The sequence below is a fragment of the Macrotis lagotis genome, chromosome 4 (assembly GCF_037893015.1).
Source record: "Macrotis lagotis isolate mMagLag1 chromosome 4, bilby.v1.9.chrom.fasta, whole genome shotgun sequence".
Lineage (NCBI taxonomy): Eukaryota > Metazoa > Chordata > Mammalia > Peramelemorphia > Peramelidae > Macrotis > Macrotis lagotis.
Genome location: NC_133661.1, coordinates 23,184,292 through 23,200,168, shown reverse-complemented (window position 1 = coordinate 23,200,168; position 15,877 = coordinate 23,184,292). Strand labels below are relative to the sequence as shown.

At 39.8% G+C, this 15,877-nt stretch overlaps 1 protein-coding gene across 2 annotated transcripts in view; it reads right to left on the bottom strand.

The window, feature by feature from the left end:
• ARID5B (AT-rich interaction domain 5B) overlaps positions 1 to 15,877 on the bottom strand; it is a 206,354-nt gene that overhangs the window by 35,878 nt on the left and 154,599 nt on the right. For both annotated transcript variants that reach the window (XM_074232334.1, XM_074232335.1), the window contains 3 exons: positions 15,749 to 15,861; positions 5,623 to 5,827; positions 3,596 to 3,648 (listed from right to left, as the gene is read on the bottom strand). In XM_074232334.1, the coding sequence (XP_074088435.1) occupies positions 3,596 to 3,648; positions 5,623 to 5,827; positions 15,749 to 15,861 (371 nt within the window). The remainder of the gene's footprint in view (positions 1 to 3,595; positions 3,649 to 5,622; positions 5,828 to 15,748; positions 15,862 to 15,877) is intronic.

Genomic DNA, 15,877 nt, shown 5'->3' with positions numbered 1-15,877 from the left:
TTTAAAACTTTCCAGTCATGGCTCCCAAGAAGACAAAGATGGATAAGCAATCCAGTAAAACATTATCTCAGAATAATATCGTTATTGTTATTTTTATTTTTTGGGGGGGGGTTGCAAGGCAATGGGGTTCAGTGGCTTGCCCAAGGCCACACAGCTAGGTCATTATTAAGTGTCTGAGGCCGGACTAGAACTCAGGTACTCTTGACTCCAGGGCTGGTGCTATTGTTATTTTTAATGCATAAAATTGAATACATAGAATTATTTTTTTTATAATTTTGGGGGTATTTTGAATACATAGAATTATAAGGGAAACTAATTATATTGAAATAAAATATATATCAAATACATATTTTGAAAATTTCATGTACTCCAGGTTAATTATATTGAAATAAAATATTTATCAAATAGATATTTTGAAATTTTCATGTACTCCAGGCTAAGGACTCTGGACTAGATGCTCTATCAAGTTCTCTTACCTTGATAGCCTATATACCTAAACCTCAGGCAATGATTTAGATCATTACAAATTAATTTAGACAACTTAGCTACAAGGAAGAATCAAATGATTGTAAAGACTGTGAGAATCCAAGGCTTAACATTACTGGGTTCAACATCATAGATTAAATCTGTCACTAAAAAAAATTCCAAAGTTAGCAAGACCCATCCTTGGACAACAGATACATACAAGGGCTCAGTAAATCCATATCAAAATCAGTTATGAAATCTGCTTATCCAGATACCTTGAAAAAGATAAGCCAGACACTAGACTCAGAGAGATCAAATGAGTTTCTTCAAGAAACATGGATTATTTACAAATGGATAGCTCTTGCACCTAAGAGAGAACAAACCTATGGGACAAATGTTTCCTGCTGAATCATTTTGGCCTTCACAGTGTAATGAAGGAGTAGAATTATTTGCTTTCAAAATTCACTAGCATCTATATGGAAATATCTAAGTCAAAAAGACATTTGAAAAGAAGCAAAAAGGAAATATCATTCCATGCTGTTGGTTATGTGTATTTTATTTGCTATGTTGACCTTCAAAGGAAAATCCCAATCATACAGCCACAGTTTTTACTGGTCAAAGTGTGTCATCTGCCCAAAAGAAAGACCCTCTGTATTTAATAAGTCAGTAAATCTACAACTATCCCCTTAAATCTTTAAGACTTTCCAGTCATGGCTCCCAAGAAGACAAAGATGGATAGGGGAGGAAATTGGGGCTGCCGTAAAAGAACAGGGTCCTCTTTCTCTATCCCAGATGAAGATGAGGGAGATAAAGAGCAGCTAGAAGAATATGACAATCACAGACTGGTTTAGCTTCAGTCTTCTTCAAAGGTCTGACTTCAGTAGAAGTCAACATTAGCAATTGGCAGGGTATGCACCCAAATGGAAGATGAAGCTCAATTTGTCTTTCAAAATTACCTTACACAGGGACATAATCTTTCACACATGGATAATCTACATTATCATACTGTTGCATGAAAAAATACCTGAGAAGAAAATGACATAAGTGGAATTGTGAATTTATCAGCACTCTCTTCAATAGTGAATGTCATTCAGAATTGCTGGGTCTAAAGAATATATTTTGCAACAATAGACTTCAATATTTTCCCCCTCTCTTTGATATTCCAAGAATCTGCCATTGAGGGTTGTTGTTTTGAGGTTCCAGTAAGATAACAGATATAAAGTGCTTTAGAACATTAAAACTCTCTACAAATGATAAATATTATTATTCTCATTATTATATATTATTATTTCATTGGTTTGGGTGCTCCCTCTGCTAATCAGATTACAACTTTTCTAAGACATAGCAGGCATTTTGACAAGTGTAGGTGGCCAAAAGAGTTCAAGCCTTGCTGGTCAACATTCAGATGATGAACCATTCCAAACTTAGCAAGACCCATCCTTAGACACCAATCACATGCCAAAGAGATCACCAGACCCATATCCAAGTTCTTTCCAGCCTGGTGGGATCTACTAGATCTTAGACCCCATTAGCACAGCTTTGAAGAGCCTAGGACCACCTCCAAGTCATGATGAGGCCTCATGGCAGGACTTATGGAAGTTTACTATCTCAGCTCAGAGAAAACATTTATCCCTATCCTTCACAATACAGGTTGGATCAAAGGGCTGACTTCTAAATCTACGAGACCCATTCTGAACAAGTTATCATCTTTCTCACAAAGATGAAGACTATAATTATTCCAGTATCTTACTAAGGCAAAAGCCGTGGAGTCGAGGTTGGAGACTATCTAACACTCCTATCAACAGAGCCATCCATCTGTAATAATTACATTGTTTATTTTTATTCAGGGCACTTGAGAAAATAAACATTGTGAATCACTCATGCTTGAGAAATGCACATTTTATATGTCGTTCATATATTGATTATATTTCCTTAAAACATGAATAGAGCATATGTGAAATGAATTTATCCAGGGGTACACACACACACACACACACACACACACACACACACACACACACACACACATACTCAATTCTATCAAAGAGTATTAAATCAGAATGCACAGCAGATATCTGTCCAATAAATACAGAATCATCTGGGTCACAGGGAGCTTGTCACCTTCTCCCCACCCCCTAGCTCCTTGCCTCAAATCGTGATATTAGTTTGTGGCACAATAAGCTTTATCTGGCAAAAAAAACACTGGTTATTACATTTGTGCTAAAATGAATTTCATTTTCTCTATTTTGTGTCTCTTACTGTCATTTTACTACCAAACAGAGATAACCCAGATTACTTCTTTAAAAAATTTCTTATTCAATTTCTGAAGAAACTGCACAATTTAATCTGATCACTGTTGCAAAAGAAAGCATTTCCAGTGACGACATCTTCCTGTGTCAATTGGTTTTATTGCAGATGTCATCTCTGTGGGCTGTATTAATGCAGCTCTTTCTTATGATTTCGAGATTTTAATCTAAGTTTGTTGCTTTAACATTTTAAGGGTTCAAAAAATATGTTGCAAAATCTGTGGCCATCAAAATTTTCCTGTGGGCTAAAAATAACCTGTTCCTGTCAGATAGAATTAGCTGATAAAAAGTGTCAGAGCCTTTTCTGAATTAGGTTGATCACTTCCTGTTTATGTGGCATTGACCCTTGTCTAATAAAGCCTTTTTTTGTGTGTGCTAGCAGTAAGAGAAGATTCTGCTGCATCTTATTCCTGAATGGCCAATCCTGATTACTTTTGAAAGCCCTTAATACATTTCCCATATTAGACATGAACAGATGTCAGGTATGTTGCCAGTTGGAATTTCTTTTATTCTGTCTTGGCCTCTTGTACAATAATAAGCCTTTCTCAACATGGGGAAAAATCCCAGACCCAACTGATTTCCTAGACAAGGAAGAGTTCCATATGGTTTCCACTTGTCGTTTTTTACGACAAGTTTACAATTTTGCCAAACCTGGGACTAATTGGGACCGTTTCCAAGAATGGCCCGAGCAACCCCCAAAGGGTAGAGCTATCAGAAAAGCCAGCCGGCCTATGGCTGTTGGCTTTTTGCTTCTTTCCCGTTTTGGTCAGAGAAGGGAAAGTGAGATTGTACAATTATTTCATTTAAGTTATTTAAACACTTACTGTTTCATATCCTCCCAGGTTTTGAGCAGCTTGAAACATAGTCCAAAGGTTGACTGTTAGAGGGATAATAAGTATTTAGATAAGCATTGCATTAACGTACTTCCAAGAAATTTCAATTAAACATTAAAAAAAATAAACTGAGGAGAAATTAATGTGCTAATCCACCCCAGAGAGAGAGAGACTTACTTGGGAAACAGTTTACCAAAGGGCATTCATTCATTCAGCAACAGGATATGGGGTGACTTATAATATATATTAAGGAATATTAATACATAGCTACGGAAATGGTTCTACTTTTAGGATCAGGAAAAAGACAATTTGAGTCCTGTTTCCATCAGTCTGACAGCAGAATCCTATTGCTCAATTGTCCTTGGAAAAAAGTCTGATTTTAAAAGTGGAGTTCCTCACTGAACTTCTGTGAAGGAGTCATTGATTAAATAGTAATATATTATGACTCTCTTGGAGAAGACCCACCATAATCAATAGATTACCGCTATTTTCATATATTATTGCTTTCATAATAGAACAGCGGATGGCAGTACCTGTTAACGGCCCATCCTGTATTTCAGACACGTGTGGGGACTCTGTGTGACCACAGCGCCAATACTTCCAATTGGAATAGGCAGTCCCACAGCAGATAGATCGGAGGGGCAGGACGTCTTCCTCCATTCCCAGAGGAATTCCAAGGTGAGCAAGTTGGGTGTCCTCACTCAGCCCATGGTCGTCCGATAGATGCTGTTTTTTTACAGGTCTCTCTCTGTGGTGTTAGCTCATGTCCATGAAGCTCAATGACTCCAATGAACAGCTAACCACTGTGTCTGTCTGATGGATGGAAGGGGGACTGCTAGGGGCTGAGTAACCACCACCCCCCTTCTCCCCCCAGATTTGAATTTCGAGTAATTCTTTGGCAGGAGAAATGAAGAATACAATAAAAATAAAACAAGGCTCTCTGACACATCACGTTCTCAAAGCCTCATTGAACCTTGTACTTTTTTTCCAGAGCACTCAAAAGCTTTGCTTAGGCCTTGATTTAATCTGAGTCAATGCATTATGCAGCAAAGCTGTTCATAGTACATTAATTTCACTTCTATTTTCAGAAACCAGTTTTCAGACAAACATTGTAATCATTCGTAGTTATATAAGTTTATAATGGCTGCGAGAGTTGGGTTGCAATCAGTGCCAATTGCTATTAGGTATGTAAATTGTTATGTAAAACACACAGGTTTGACATTCTTCATCAAAATGACACATGGTTTTAATCTAGGAAGATATGTTTAGAGAAAGGGATATTTCAAGGCAGGGAGCCCTCCCTTTTGTGTACCACCGAATCTACGGCAACGAAGACATTTATACACACAGTGGCAAACTTGGGAGATGAGTTCTCGCCTCCTCGGTGGAAATCGACTCAGCTACGATTTTCCCATCATTTGCAAATAAGCTTTGACATTTAAAAATTTCATATGAGAATCATTCGAAACAGGGCCCTCTGTTCTTAACTGTCTCTATCTCTTTGGAAGCCAGATATTTATTCATTATCACCCAAGAAATGGGGGGGGGTGGAGTTTGCAGGGAAAACAGGTTCTCCTCTTTCTTTGGGGCTCTTCTGGCCATCTTTCAATGCCTCGGGTTCATATCTGTCTTTTCATAGGCAACATCTGTGTACGATAAAGCTACGTCATCTTATTATCTCAGGAGAAAGGCATTACAGACACTAGGGTTTGACAAAACAGAAAATGAGAAAATTTCAACATGTCTATTTCCAGGCATAATCAGGAGATTGAAGCCTATAAATATCTCTTTGCAACTGGCCCGGAAGGAGGGTTTGAGAGGGCAGAGGCTGAGGAATGCCTGGCCGGGCGAGGTAGGGCAGGGTCCAGGATAAACGGACAGTGTCAGCCCCAAATGAGGCCTTTAGCCTCATCGCTGGAAAGTGCTTTTTTTTAAAATTTTTTTGTTTTTAATTCAACAAGAAATCTGAACAGTTCTGAAATGCAGTGAGAAAAAGAGAGATAGAAAATTATACTCACTCTGCTTAAACCCTAAATAGGGAATTCGTTCTATTGGCGTCTTCCTCTCTTTCATGTATTTGTAAAGGGCCACTAGGAAGGCCTGCTCTTCTGCCCGGCATTCTTCCCCAATGGCAACCTTTGATTTCTCCTCATTGGAGCCTTTTTTACAGCTGCTGTGGTTATTCTTGGGCTTGGCCAAGGCTGATCTGGCCTCACATTTCACCTGGAAAGAGGAAAGCGCACCACATCAAACCTAGCAGAGGCCTGGAGAGCTTATTCAAAATCATTCTTGAGCTCCAACATTCCCAGGGCAGGAAAGAGGAACCAATCAAATTCCACCCGAGGCCAGTTAACCATCCAAACAGGGAAACCATCCAGCTCCTGGAGTCATCTCTACATGGGAACTGGTTTCAATGGTTTAAGTATTTTTCTTTTCTTTCTTTTTATGGGAATGTCAACCTAAAACATCATTGCCATCTGGTGGGAAAGGTCTCCAGGTGCCAGATACTGCTGCTTTCATTTGTCAAAGCAGTTCTGTCCTTCATGCTACAAGACAATTTATCCTTCCCATCCATCAGCCCTTATTTTAGTGACTGACTCTCTCTTCCTCTCTCTCTCTCTCTCTCTCTCTCTCTCTCTCTCTCTCTCTCTCTCTCTCTCTTCTCTCTCTCTCTCTCTCTCACACACACACACACACATACACACTCATGTCAGTGATGTCTTCTTCAGAAACTCACACCAAGGTGCTAGGAGACAAGGACATTCCTCCTATTGGCATTGATGGGCTTGAGTAATGGGTCACAGATTTGAGTGTAGAAAGGGATGCATAAACTTGTATGGAGGAAAAAAATATTTTTCACTAAGCTTGAACTAAAATTTGTTATTTCTTTCAATTCTGAATTTTGTCAGCAAACCATTATGCTGAGCTTTGATGGGCTGTCAAAGGATTTAAAGACTTACAACAGATTTAAGGGTTTCTGTTCATTCTAACCTCTTTATTCTTCAGATGTGGAAACTGAGGCAAGACATGAAATGATTTGTCCAAGTCATGCTTAACTATATAGCTGCATAGCAGAGGCCCCTGACCATAGATGAGACTAATGAAGATCAAGGCTTTATGTAAGATTTGACAGACACTATGGATCACAGGTGGGATCTGAATCTGTCTCCTCTACATCCAATCATCTATTTTCCAATCTCTAAGAGGAGGAACTGGAACCATGTGATCTCACAGGCTCCTCCCACTCTACGATTCTTTTTATAAAACCATAGCCAGGACTATGGACTTGTCTGTCTGTCTGTTATCTATCTATCTTCCAGGATACTGAAAGCTGACTTGGAGGTAGATGATTTAGTCCAACCTTCTGATTTTAAATATCAGGAAACTGGGGTTTTTAGAAATTAAGTGCTGTGTTCAATAAATCTGATACAATAAATGATTGCTGTCTTTTTTTCTCCCCTTTGGTTTCTGCAAGGCAATGGGGGTTAAGTGACTTGCCCAAGTCACACAGCTAGGTAATTATTAAGTTGAGTCCTCCTGACTCCAGGGCAGGTGCTCTATCTACTGCACCACCTAGCTGCCTCTGTCTTTTGTTCTTTTTTTTTTTTTTTTAACATTTTGCTAGGTAATGGTTAAGTGGCTTGCCCAAGGCCACACAGCTAGGTAATTGTTAATATTAATAATTAGAGCACCAGGGCCAGTGCTCTATCCACTGTGGCACCTAGTTGCCCTGTCCTTTGTTCTGTTTTGTTTTGTTTTGTTTATGTTTTTGCAAGGCAAATGGAGTTAAGTGGCTTGCCCAAGGCCACACAGCTAGGTAATTACTAAGTGTCTGAGACCAGATTTGAACCCAGGTACTCCTGACTCCAGGGCCAGTGCTTAATCCACTCTGCCACCTAGCCGCACCCCCTGTCCTTTGTTCCTGAAGAGGATCATGACATCATGGAGGTGATGCTATGATGTGCAAGTGACCTGGACTGAAGTGAAGGAGGGCTGAATAAACAGTACACAGAGATTCCAAAACTAACCTCCATCCTTTACACACAAGTAGAGGGGAAGGTAGATGATCTGGGTTCAAATTCTGGCTCTGCTCCTTACCAACTGTGTATGTCTGACCAAATTATTCATCCTGTCTAGACCTCAGTTCTGCATCTAAAGCCTGAAAGTTCTAGAAGAGATAGTCTCCCTTTTCCTTCAACTTTGAAGTCTATGATGCTACTAGAAAAACTGGGCTGCTCATCATATGGGCTGAACCCAAGTATCTCCTGGTCAGTCCCCGGATGTGAATCCTGGATTGCCCTCTCAACAAATAAAGAAAGGTTATATATTTTTATGATTGCTTCTGTTTTCCAGTTAATTCTGGGGGTACAATAAGAGAGCTTCAATAAAAGAGACTCTGGGTCACTCAGCTTCCTGGAAAAAAAGGTTCATGAAAAGCTCTATACATGTGGGAGAGGGAAGAAAAGGGGGCAAGTTCTGCACAGTCACCCCCTGTAACATTACAGGAGAATATAGACTGAACATCATGCACAGCTGATCTAATATTCCATCCTCATTGCCTTTGATAATACACTATTAGGCTGCTGGGCAATCTTAATTATAAAGGAGAAAGTACAAGAGGTCAGATTTTTAGGTCATGTGGGTCTAGGAGGAATTTCTGTATTCCAAAATCCTCATATTGTCTATGGTCCCAGAACCACTTCAGAGAAAGGCCTGGAAGCAAGTGATGGGGAAATGTTCAGAATAAAAATATCCCATGGTTTCTTCTACATGTTTCATCTCTGGTTCTGGATTGGTCTCTCCTTTCTAAGTTTGAAGAATGTAAAAGGCCATGATTATTTATTAAATGGAAACATATCCCCTGTAAGAGTTTTCTTCATCACTTATTCCCCAGAGTGACTGTGCAAGTTTAATATCTTTAGCCTGGTACTGGAAAAATAATACTTCCCACACTACAGGTTATCGAGCTGGGCTTTTAGGTTGCATTTTAATTTTTTAAGAGGCTGCGGTAATGGGATTAAACTTTTTTTTCCCAAAGGAAATCTATCACTTGCATTCCTTCTAAACTTTCATTCCTTGTAACATTATACAGAGACTTACTCCAGGTGAAATTTTACCTTGCCATCACTTCCCATTGCTGTAACTAGGGCTGGGTATGAACCTCTGATGAAATCTGTAATTTTAAAGGCTTTATTTAAATCATAAAATCACTGTAGTCTATAATCGACATCACGCGCCAGCCTGGGAGTGATTTTTCAAAATATTAAGTTGGTAGTCAAAACTTGCAATTTGGAGAGATGTTTTAATTAAATTCAAGGCAATGAGAGGGTCTGCACTTTAAAATGGGGATATATATATATATATATATATACATACATATATATATATATATTATATATATACACATATACTGGAGAAATTTAAAACAAAAAAACCCCAAAACCCCAAACCAACCACAAATCTTAGGTTATTTCCCCGATACAAGAGAATAACAATTCTTCTTACAAATATTCAAGCAGTCAAATAAATGGCAGATGATGTACACAGAGAGATGAAATAATCATCTGGATATATCAGAAAAAAAACCTTCAGCGTGCAGTAAAATGTTTATCTGGGTTCTTTATCCTTGCTTTGTAAATTAATTTAATTTAAAAAAATTTTCTTTTTAGGTTTTTGCAATGCAAACAGGGTTAAGTGGCTTGCCCAAGGCCATACAGCTAGGTAATTATTAAGTGTCTGAGGTTAGATTTGAACTCCAAGGCCGGTGCTCTATCCACTGTGCCACCTAGCCGCCCCTGCTTTAAGTCTTAGTCTGCATTTTATAGTTTTCTCAAAACTGTTACTTTTGATCAGCCCCATCCATGACTATGACAAAACCACTATTTTTTTTGGTAATTTCATTTATTATGCACCTGCTCCAAGAATAGCACAGTGCAAAGACCAAAACCCAAACAGCCCTACCCTTCTCAAGGGGCTTACATTCTCCTGGGTGGGGAGAAGAGATCTAGCAAGCACAAAGACCAAAAGACCACCAGGGGATCTTAAGTTGGGAGAAATCAATAAAAACCAGGGAGGGATAAGCTCCAGGATTCATTTGTACCCAAGTTTCCCAAAGGAAAATGGAGATTCTAAGAGGTGTGGTTGAGGAAGGTTGGCAGGACAGGTCTAGAAGGAATGATGTATAAAGATGCAGAAACTGGTGACAGAATGCCAAACTAACCACCCATTGGATACAATTTAGATAGAAGAAGGATAAGGTGAAATCAGTCTGGAAAAAGAGACTGGAAACAGACTGGCAAATCCTAAAGCTCAGGAACCAGTATTTTATACCAGAAGTAATAGGGAGCCATTGAAAGCTCCTCTTAAATGAAATTACCTGCTTTATCACAAACAAATCAAAGTAGGCTTAGTGTAGTGGCTGCCAAACTTTTTGGTCTTAGAACTCCTTGGGCACATTTAAATATTTCTGAGGACTTCCCCTGACCTCCCCCATAAAGAAGTTCTGTTTATATGACATTTACCCTATAAGAAATTAAAATGTCTTCATATTAATAAGAATAGTTTTGACCTTATGGATCATCAGAAGGTCTCTAGGACCACCCCCCCCAGGATCCCCAGATTATACTTTAAGATTTGCTGGCTTATCACTGATGCTGCAGTTGACTCTACAGCTACAAAACCCTGGGCAAATCACCATCTCTCAGCATTCACGCTAACTAACTCTCGAAGACCAAAGGTTTAAAGATGTCCACTTGCACTGGTGGAAGAGGCTTTTGCCTCTCTCCCTACCACAAATGAACTCATTCTGTTATTTCTTCAGTTTAGGGACAGAAGCTACTTTTTTTCTAGGTCTTCTTATACTGGCCTTGAGACAAAAGGTTTTTTTTTTTCCTTCAAAATTTTTAAGGTGTGGCTTTGGTGACCTTAATGGACTGGAAGAGGTAGTTTTCACCTCCCTCCAACTACCCTCAAATAGCTTCCACCTTCTGATGATGGCTTTTAAATGAGATGCCTGTTCTTTGCTACCACAAATAGAGTATACCTGGTGACTCACAGGGCAGGCCTTCGTACTGGCCAAACTGTACTGAAGACATCAAAGCAAGTATGGCAGCAAGGGATGGAGCTTCTATGGAGCCTGGAATTCTATGATCTTCCCATTAGAAGGCAAATGAGAAAGCAGCACCAGGACTCACAGATCACAGGATTCAGGACCAGAATTGAGAATCAGCTCCTTTGGGTGCCTCCTTTTCAAATGGGGTCTGAAGATCTGGTTGTTTTTGTTGAGTCCTTTTGCAGTCGTGCCTGACTCTTTGTGATTCCACTTGGGATTTAATTGGCAAAGATACTGGAATGGTTTGCTCTTTCCTTTTCCAGCTCACAGGAAGAAACTGAGACACATGGAGTTAAGTGACTTGCTCAGGGTCACATGGCTAATAAGTGTTTGAAGTTGGATTTGAACTCGAGAAGAAGAGTCTTCTTGACCATAGGTCCAGTCCTCTGTGCACAATGACACCCTCCAAGCTACCCCAGAGAGATCCAGTGCCATACCCCAGGTCACCCAAGTACAATTAGAGCCTTTCTGTGAGATTCTCTCGTTTGGCCATAGGTGTTTGCTATGGAATGTAAGTTCCTTGAGGACAGGAATTTCTTTGGCCCTTCTTTCTATCTCCATCACCAAGCATAAACATAATGAGCTCTTAAGAAATTCTTTTAATTACATTTCATCTGTAATGTAGTCCTTGAAATAGAGTTTAGGTAGTTTTTTTCACAGAGTTTAAGTCTTATAGTTACTGAGGCTACACATGTTTGCAGGCTGACTAACTAAATGGAACAGTCAAGATTAGAACTTATGTCATGTGGTTTGGCTCCAAATCCCAGAACTCTTAACTTGGATTATGGTTTTCCCTTCTCAGGTCCTTTTTAGAACACCTATAAATGCACACTTGGTAGACCTGAAGCTTTGGAAGATGTTTCTCCAAGTGAGGGGAGATTTGTTTCCCTCCCATCCCCAGAATTTCCTTTCATTCAAACCTAGTCAAAGAAAAAATATTTTGTACAGATCTAGTACACATCCAGAGATCTGCTGCTATAGCAAGATAGTCTTACTTGGACTGAATTATATTTTTTGCATATTCAGAAAACCCCAAGAGTCAGAGTTTAATTCAAGATTAAAACCTAGTCAAGGTCTCTTGGGGACCAAAGGATAGTAAAAGTTGGTTATACAAAGAAGTGGCATCTAAAAAGCAGGGGGATGTGGTACTGTGAAAAGTACTGGATTAAGGGTCATATTGTTTCTCTAAGCCTCAGTTTCCTCTTTTGTAAAATGTGCAGTTAGACCTGTGATCCCTAAGATCTTTTCCAACACTAATGTTCAATGATTAATGGAAACTGTATAAAGATTTGAAGAAAACAGTCTAAGATGGTGGCAGAAACCAGCTTCTCCAAGAGAAATTCTTGCATTCTGTGGGCCCTTTCCTTCTGTATGAGTAGATATCTTGATGTGTTTTTTTTAAAAGGACTACTGACATAGGTTTAACTATGAGTTGGAGTGAAGCATTTCTACCTAAAATACTTCCAGTCAAATCATTCATGGATTTGGAGTCAGGGATTCAGAATGGATGTCCTAAAATGTCGATTCCACTAAAATATCACCTTCTACTTCTTGTAGCTGCTCTCCAACCCTTTGGATACCAGTGTTTTCCATCTATTAGTTATCTCCTATTTATCCTATAGAGCTTGTGTGTTTATATATTTGTTTGTCTGCAATCTCCCCCATTTGACTGTAAGCTCTTGGAGGGCAATGCTGGTGCTTCTCTTTGTATCTTTAATACTAAACACATAATGGCCTGGCACACAATAAATACCTAGTAAATATGGACTGATTGGTTCTGACAAGTAAGTGACTTGCCCAGGGTCATACAACTAGTAAGTAGCTGATATTGTATAGGAATTCAATTCTTCTTGCTCCTATTTGGCACTCTACCCACTGTACCACGCAGCTTTGCTCCTTCCTAGCTGTGTGATCATGAGAAAATCATTTCAGTTCTTTTTTTGTCCTCATTAGCAAAAGGGATGTCATCTCATTTACATTATCATCAGCACCGGATTATTGCTAGAAAGGCCTCTCTAAATCATTAACTGTGTCCAAACGGGAATTATGGAAGCTCATTGAAAACAAGGACAGTTTCATTTTTGTTTCCGTATATGCTAGAAAAACAGGCATTTAGGAAATGCTTACTGATTGATGGGTTCCACCATGGAAAAGTGGATGGCCTGGCACTTCTGAACTTGGGAGAGACTTGGCTTCAAGTCCTGGCTGTGGGACCTTAAACAAGTCATTTCATTTCTAAACCGCGATATGAGGACCAATGAGGACCAAATGAGAGAAAGAATAAAAAACTACTTTACAAGCTTAGAGCAATATCCATAAATTTGAGTTGTTCTTATGACATTCCAAGGGTTAGTGCTTCCTAAGCCTTGAAGCAGAGGCTGGGTCTTGAAGTCTAACGGCTCCAGGATAGATTCTTGGCCTCAATGGGTTAATACAAAATCTTTACATGAGGAAAAAAGTCCACATTCAAAATCCAATTAAGCCGATTGGAATCCAAGATGACCCGACCACCACTGCAGGTTGATAAACTGAGATGTTTCGGAGAGGCAGAACTGGGGGAGCAGTTCTACAAACATAACCTTGCAAACAAGCCCCCCCCCATATACATACACTTGGCACAGGGATAAAGGGTTGGCTTGCTGGAAATGAGACAGGGGAGGGATCCGCCAATTTTCATAGTTTTGCAAGACTCTCAAGCAGCATATTTTGGTAGTGACTGTAAGTGACACTGCAGGGAGCACCCGCTGGGCTCAGGGACAGAACATGCCGCCTTACACCTGTGATGTCACACCAAAGGTATGGGGCAGGCTGCCAAAACACGGAATCGGCAGTGCCAGGCCTTGCCGAGTGCTCGTGTCCTGAAACCGCCCAGCCCTAATCGTTAATGTCTTGTCAGAACCTGCAAGCCACCTCGCAGGGAGCCAACCTGCTCTAATTGACATCTCTCTCAATAACCTTATGCTCATTTTCTTATGAGCCCCATTCAGTCCTCCAAAAAAAAAAGTTAATATTGAGCCTCATGGAGGCAAAGACAAGGTACCCAATTCACTGAGAAATTCCTTTCTTGATTTGTCACCAAACATAACATAAAGAGAAGACACTTGGTTTGCTCTTACCAGGGACAAAACAGACCCTCTATTTCCACTCAGCCCCTTTAGCAAAGTCATAGTACGCTTAGGACAGATAACCACAAAGGACCAGTCATCTGAACTCAACAAGTCAACATGGCGTCACGGGAAAAAAACCAACAACATGGATCATGAATTTAGGATGAATTTTAAATCTGGCTCTCCTACCCAACCAAACATGGGATTTAGGGGTCAGTCATTTTCTCTCTTGAACTCAGTTTCTTCATTTGTTAAAATAAGAGGACTGAGCTAAATGATCTCTGAGATCCCTAAAAATGCCTCTGCCCCTATGGCTCCCTCTGCTGATTGGCAAAGTTTCTGAGATTATTATCTCAGGAAGGACTCAAGAACTTTATTTTTCCACTTTGTCTCTTCCTCTTTCCCCCATTTTCCCTTTTGTTTTATATTCCCCACCCACTAGAACATAAGCTCCTTGAGGGCAGGCACTGATTTTTTTTTTTTTTTTGGTTTGCTTTTGGATTCTTAGCACTTTAGAAGAGTTCCTGATACATAATCAATCCTCTCTCTTTCTCATTTCCTCTTTTTTTTCCCCTCCCTTGTCCTTTCTCTTTTTTCCTTCTTTCTCTTTCCTTTTTTATCTCCCTCTCTCTGTTGGTCTGTCTGTCTCTCCCCCTATGCACTAAAGAACTCCTTTGGACTTTCTGGTGAGAAAGCACGCCAGATTCAGTCAATATTGATTATATGGATTGTGAAAGAAGAGTTTTATAAATCCTAACATGTTATATAATCAAGCACTCTGATTAGAAATTCTGGGAGGGGAGATTCTCCTATGAAGCTATGTCATGGGGGCCAAGCTCCTATTTCCCTACATCAAAGTCTGCCCAGGTTCCCACTGAAAGCTTCAGGGATTCAGAATTTGGCTCTAGAAATAGTTTGCTGAAATCTGGCCCTTAATTCTAGTCTTACAGAGTTGATTATGAGGACTGGTTTTGTTTTTAGTGGGGGGAAGCATAACTGTCTTTAGCATAAAAATGTCACCCAATCCAAATACCTGGTAAACTGAGCTATAGCAATCTGATCCAAGCCAGCAAAACCTAGAGGTAAGGCTATAAATACAAACTGACCCCTTTAACCCTTCATGTAAAGTGAGAATAAAACACCTCAAACATCTCTTTTCAAGGTTCTATGTAATTCAGATCTCAGGAACAAGCTCCCAAAGGTCTAGCTGGGGATTCTGGCTTTTATTCCATATTCCTTTCTCCTAGTCAGACTCTTAATCTGGGGGTGACCTGGGAGGAAACACAATTAAAATGACTAAATTTAGATACTTCTAATTTCATCCTCTATTAATCTTTGGAAGATATTTAAGAGTACATGGGGGAAAGGAAGAATGGCTCAGCTAATTTATTTTGGATATGGCAAGAGTAAACTATGTCATTGTGGTCCCAATTATGAAATCTCTGCCTTGATGACGTAGCTACTAATCACAAGCCCTTTACCCAGCAGCCAAAACTGGAGGTGGGAAGTCTTTCTGTTGACTAATCAGAAAGTCAAATTTCTCTCTCTCTCTCTCTCTGTCTCTCTTCTCTCTGTTTCTCTCAGTCTCTCTCTCTCTCCCTCTTTTCTCCCTATCTCTCTCTGTCTCTTTGTCTGTCTGTCTGTCTGTCTCTCTCTCTCTCCCCCCCTTTTCTCCCTGTCTCTGTCTCTGCCTGTCTCTTTTCTCCTTGTCTCTGTCTCTCTCTTCTTTCCCTGACTGTCTCTCTCTCTCTCTCTCTCTCTCTCCTCTCTCTGTCTTTGTCACTCTGCCCTACACCACACACTTCATAGGATGCCAACAGATTCTGATTGGAAAAACTGCATCAAGAAACAAAAATGGAAAGATTTTTTTTAAAAAGAGAAATAGAAAGATGAGTAAAATGGATAGCTCTGAATGAGTGACTCTACCTTGGCAATGCTTCTGGCATCTGAGTTACTACTGGAATCCTTAACGCCATTTATCGAATCTCTTCTCTGAGGGCACGGTTTCTTTTTGCGTGGCCTTCCTTTAAGATTTGGTGCTGAAAACAAATGGAG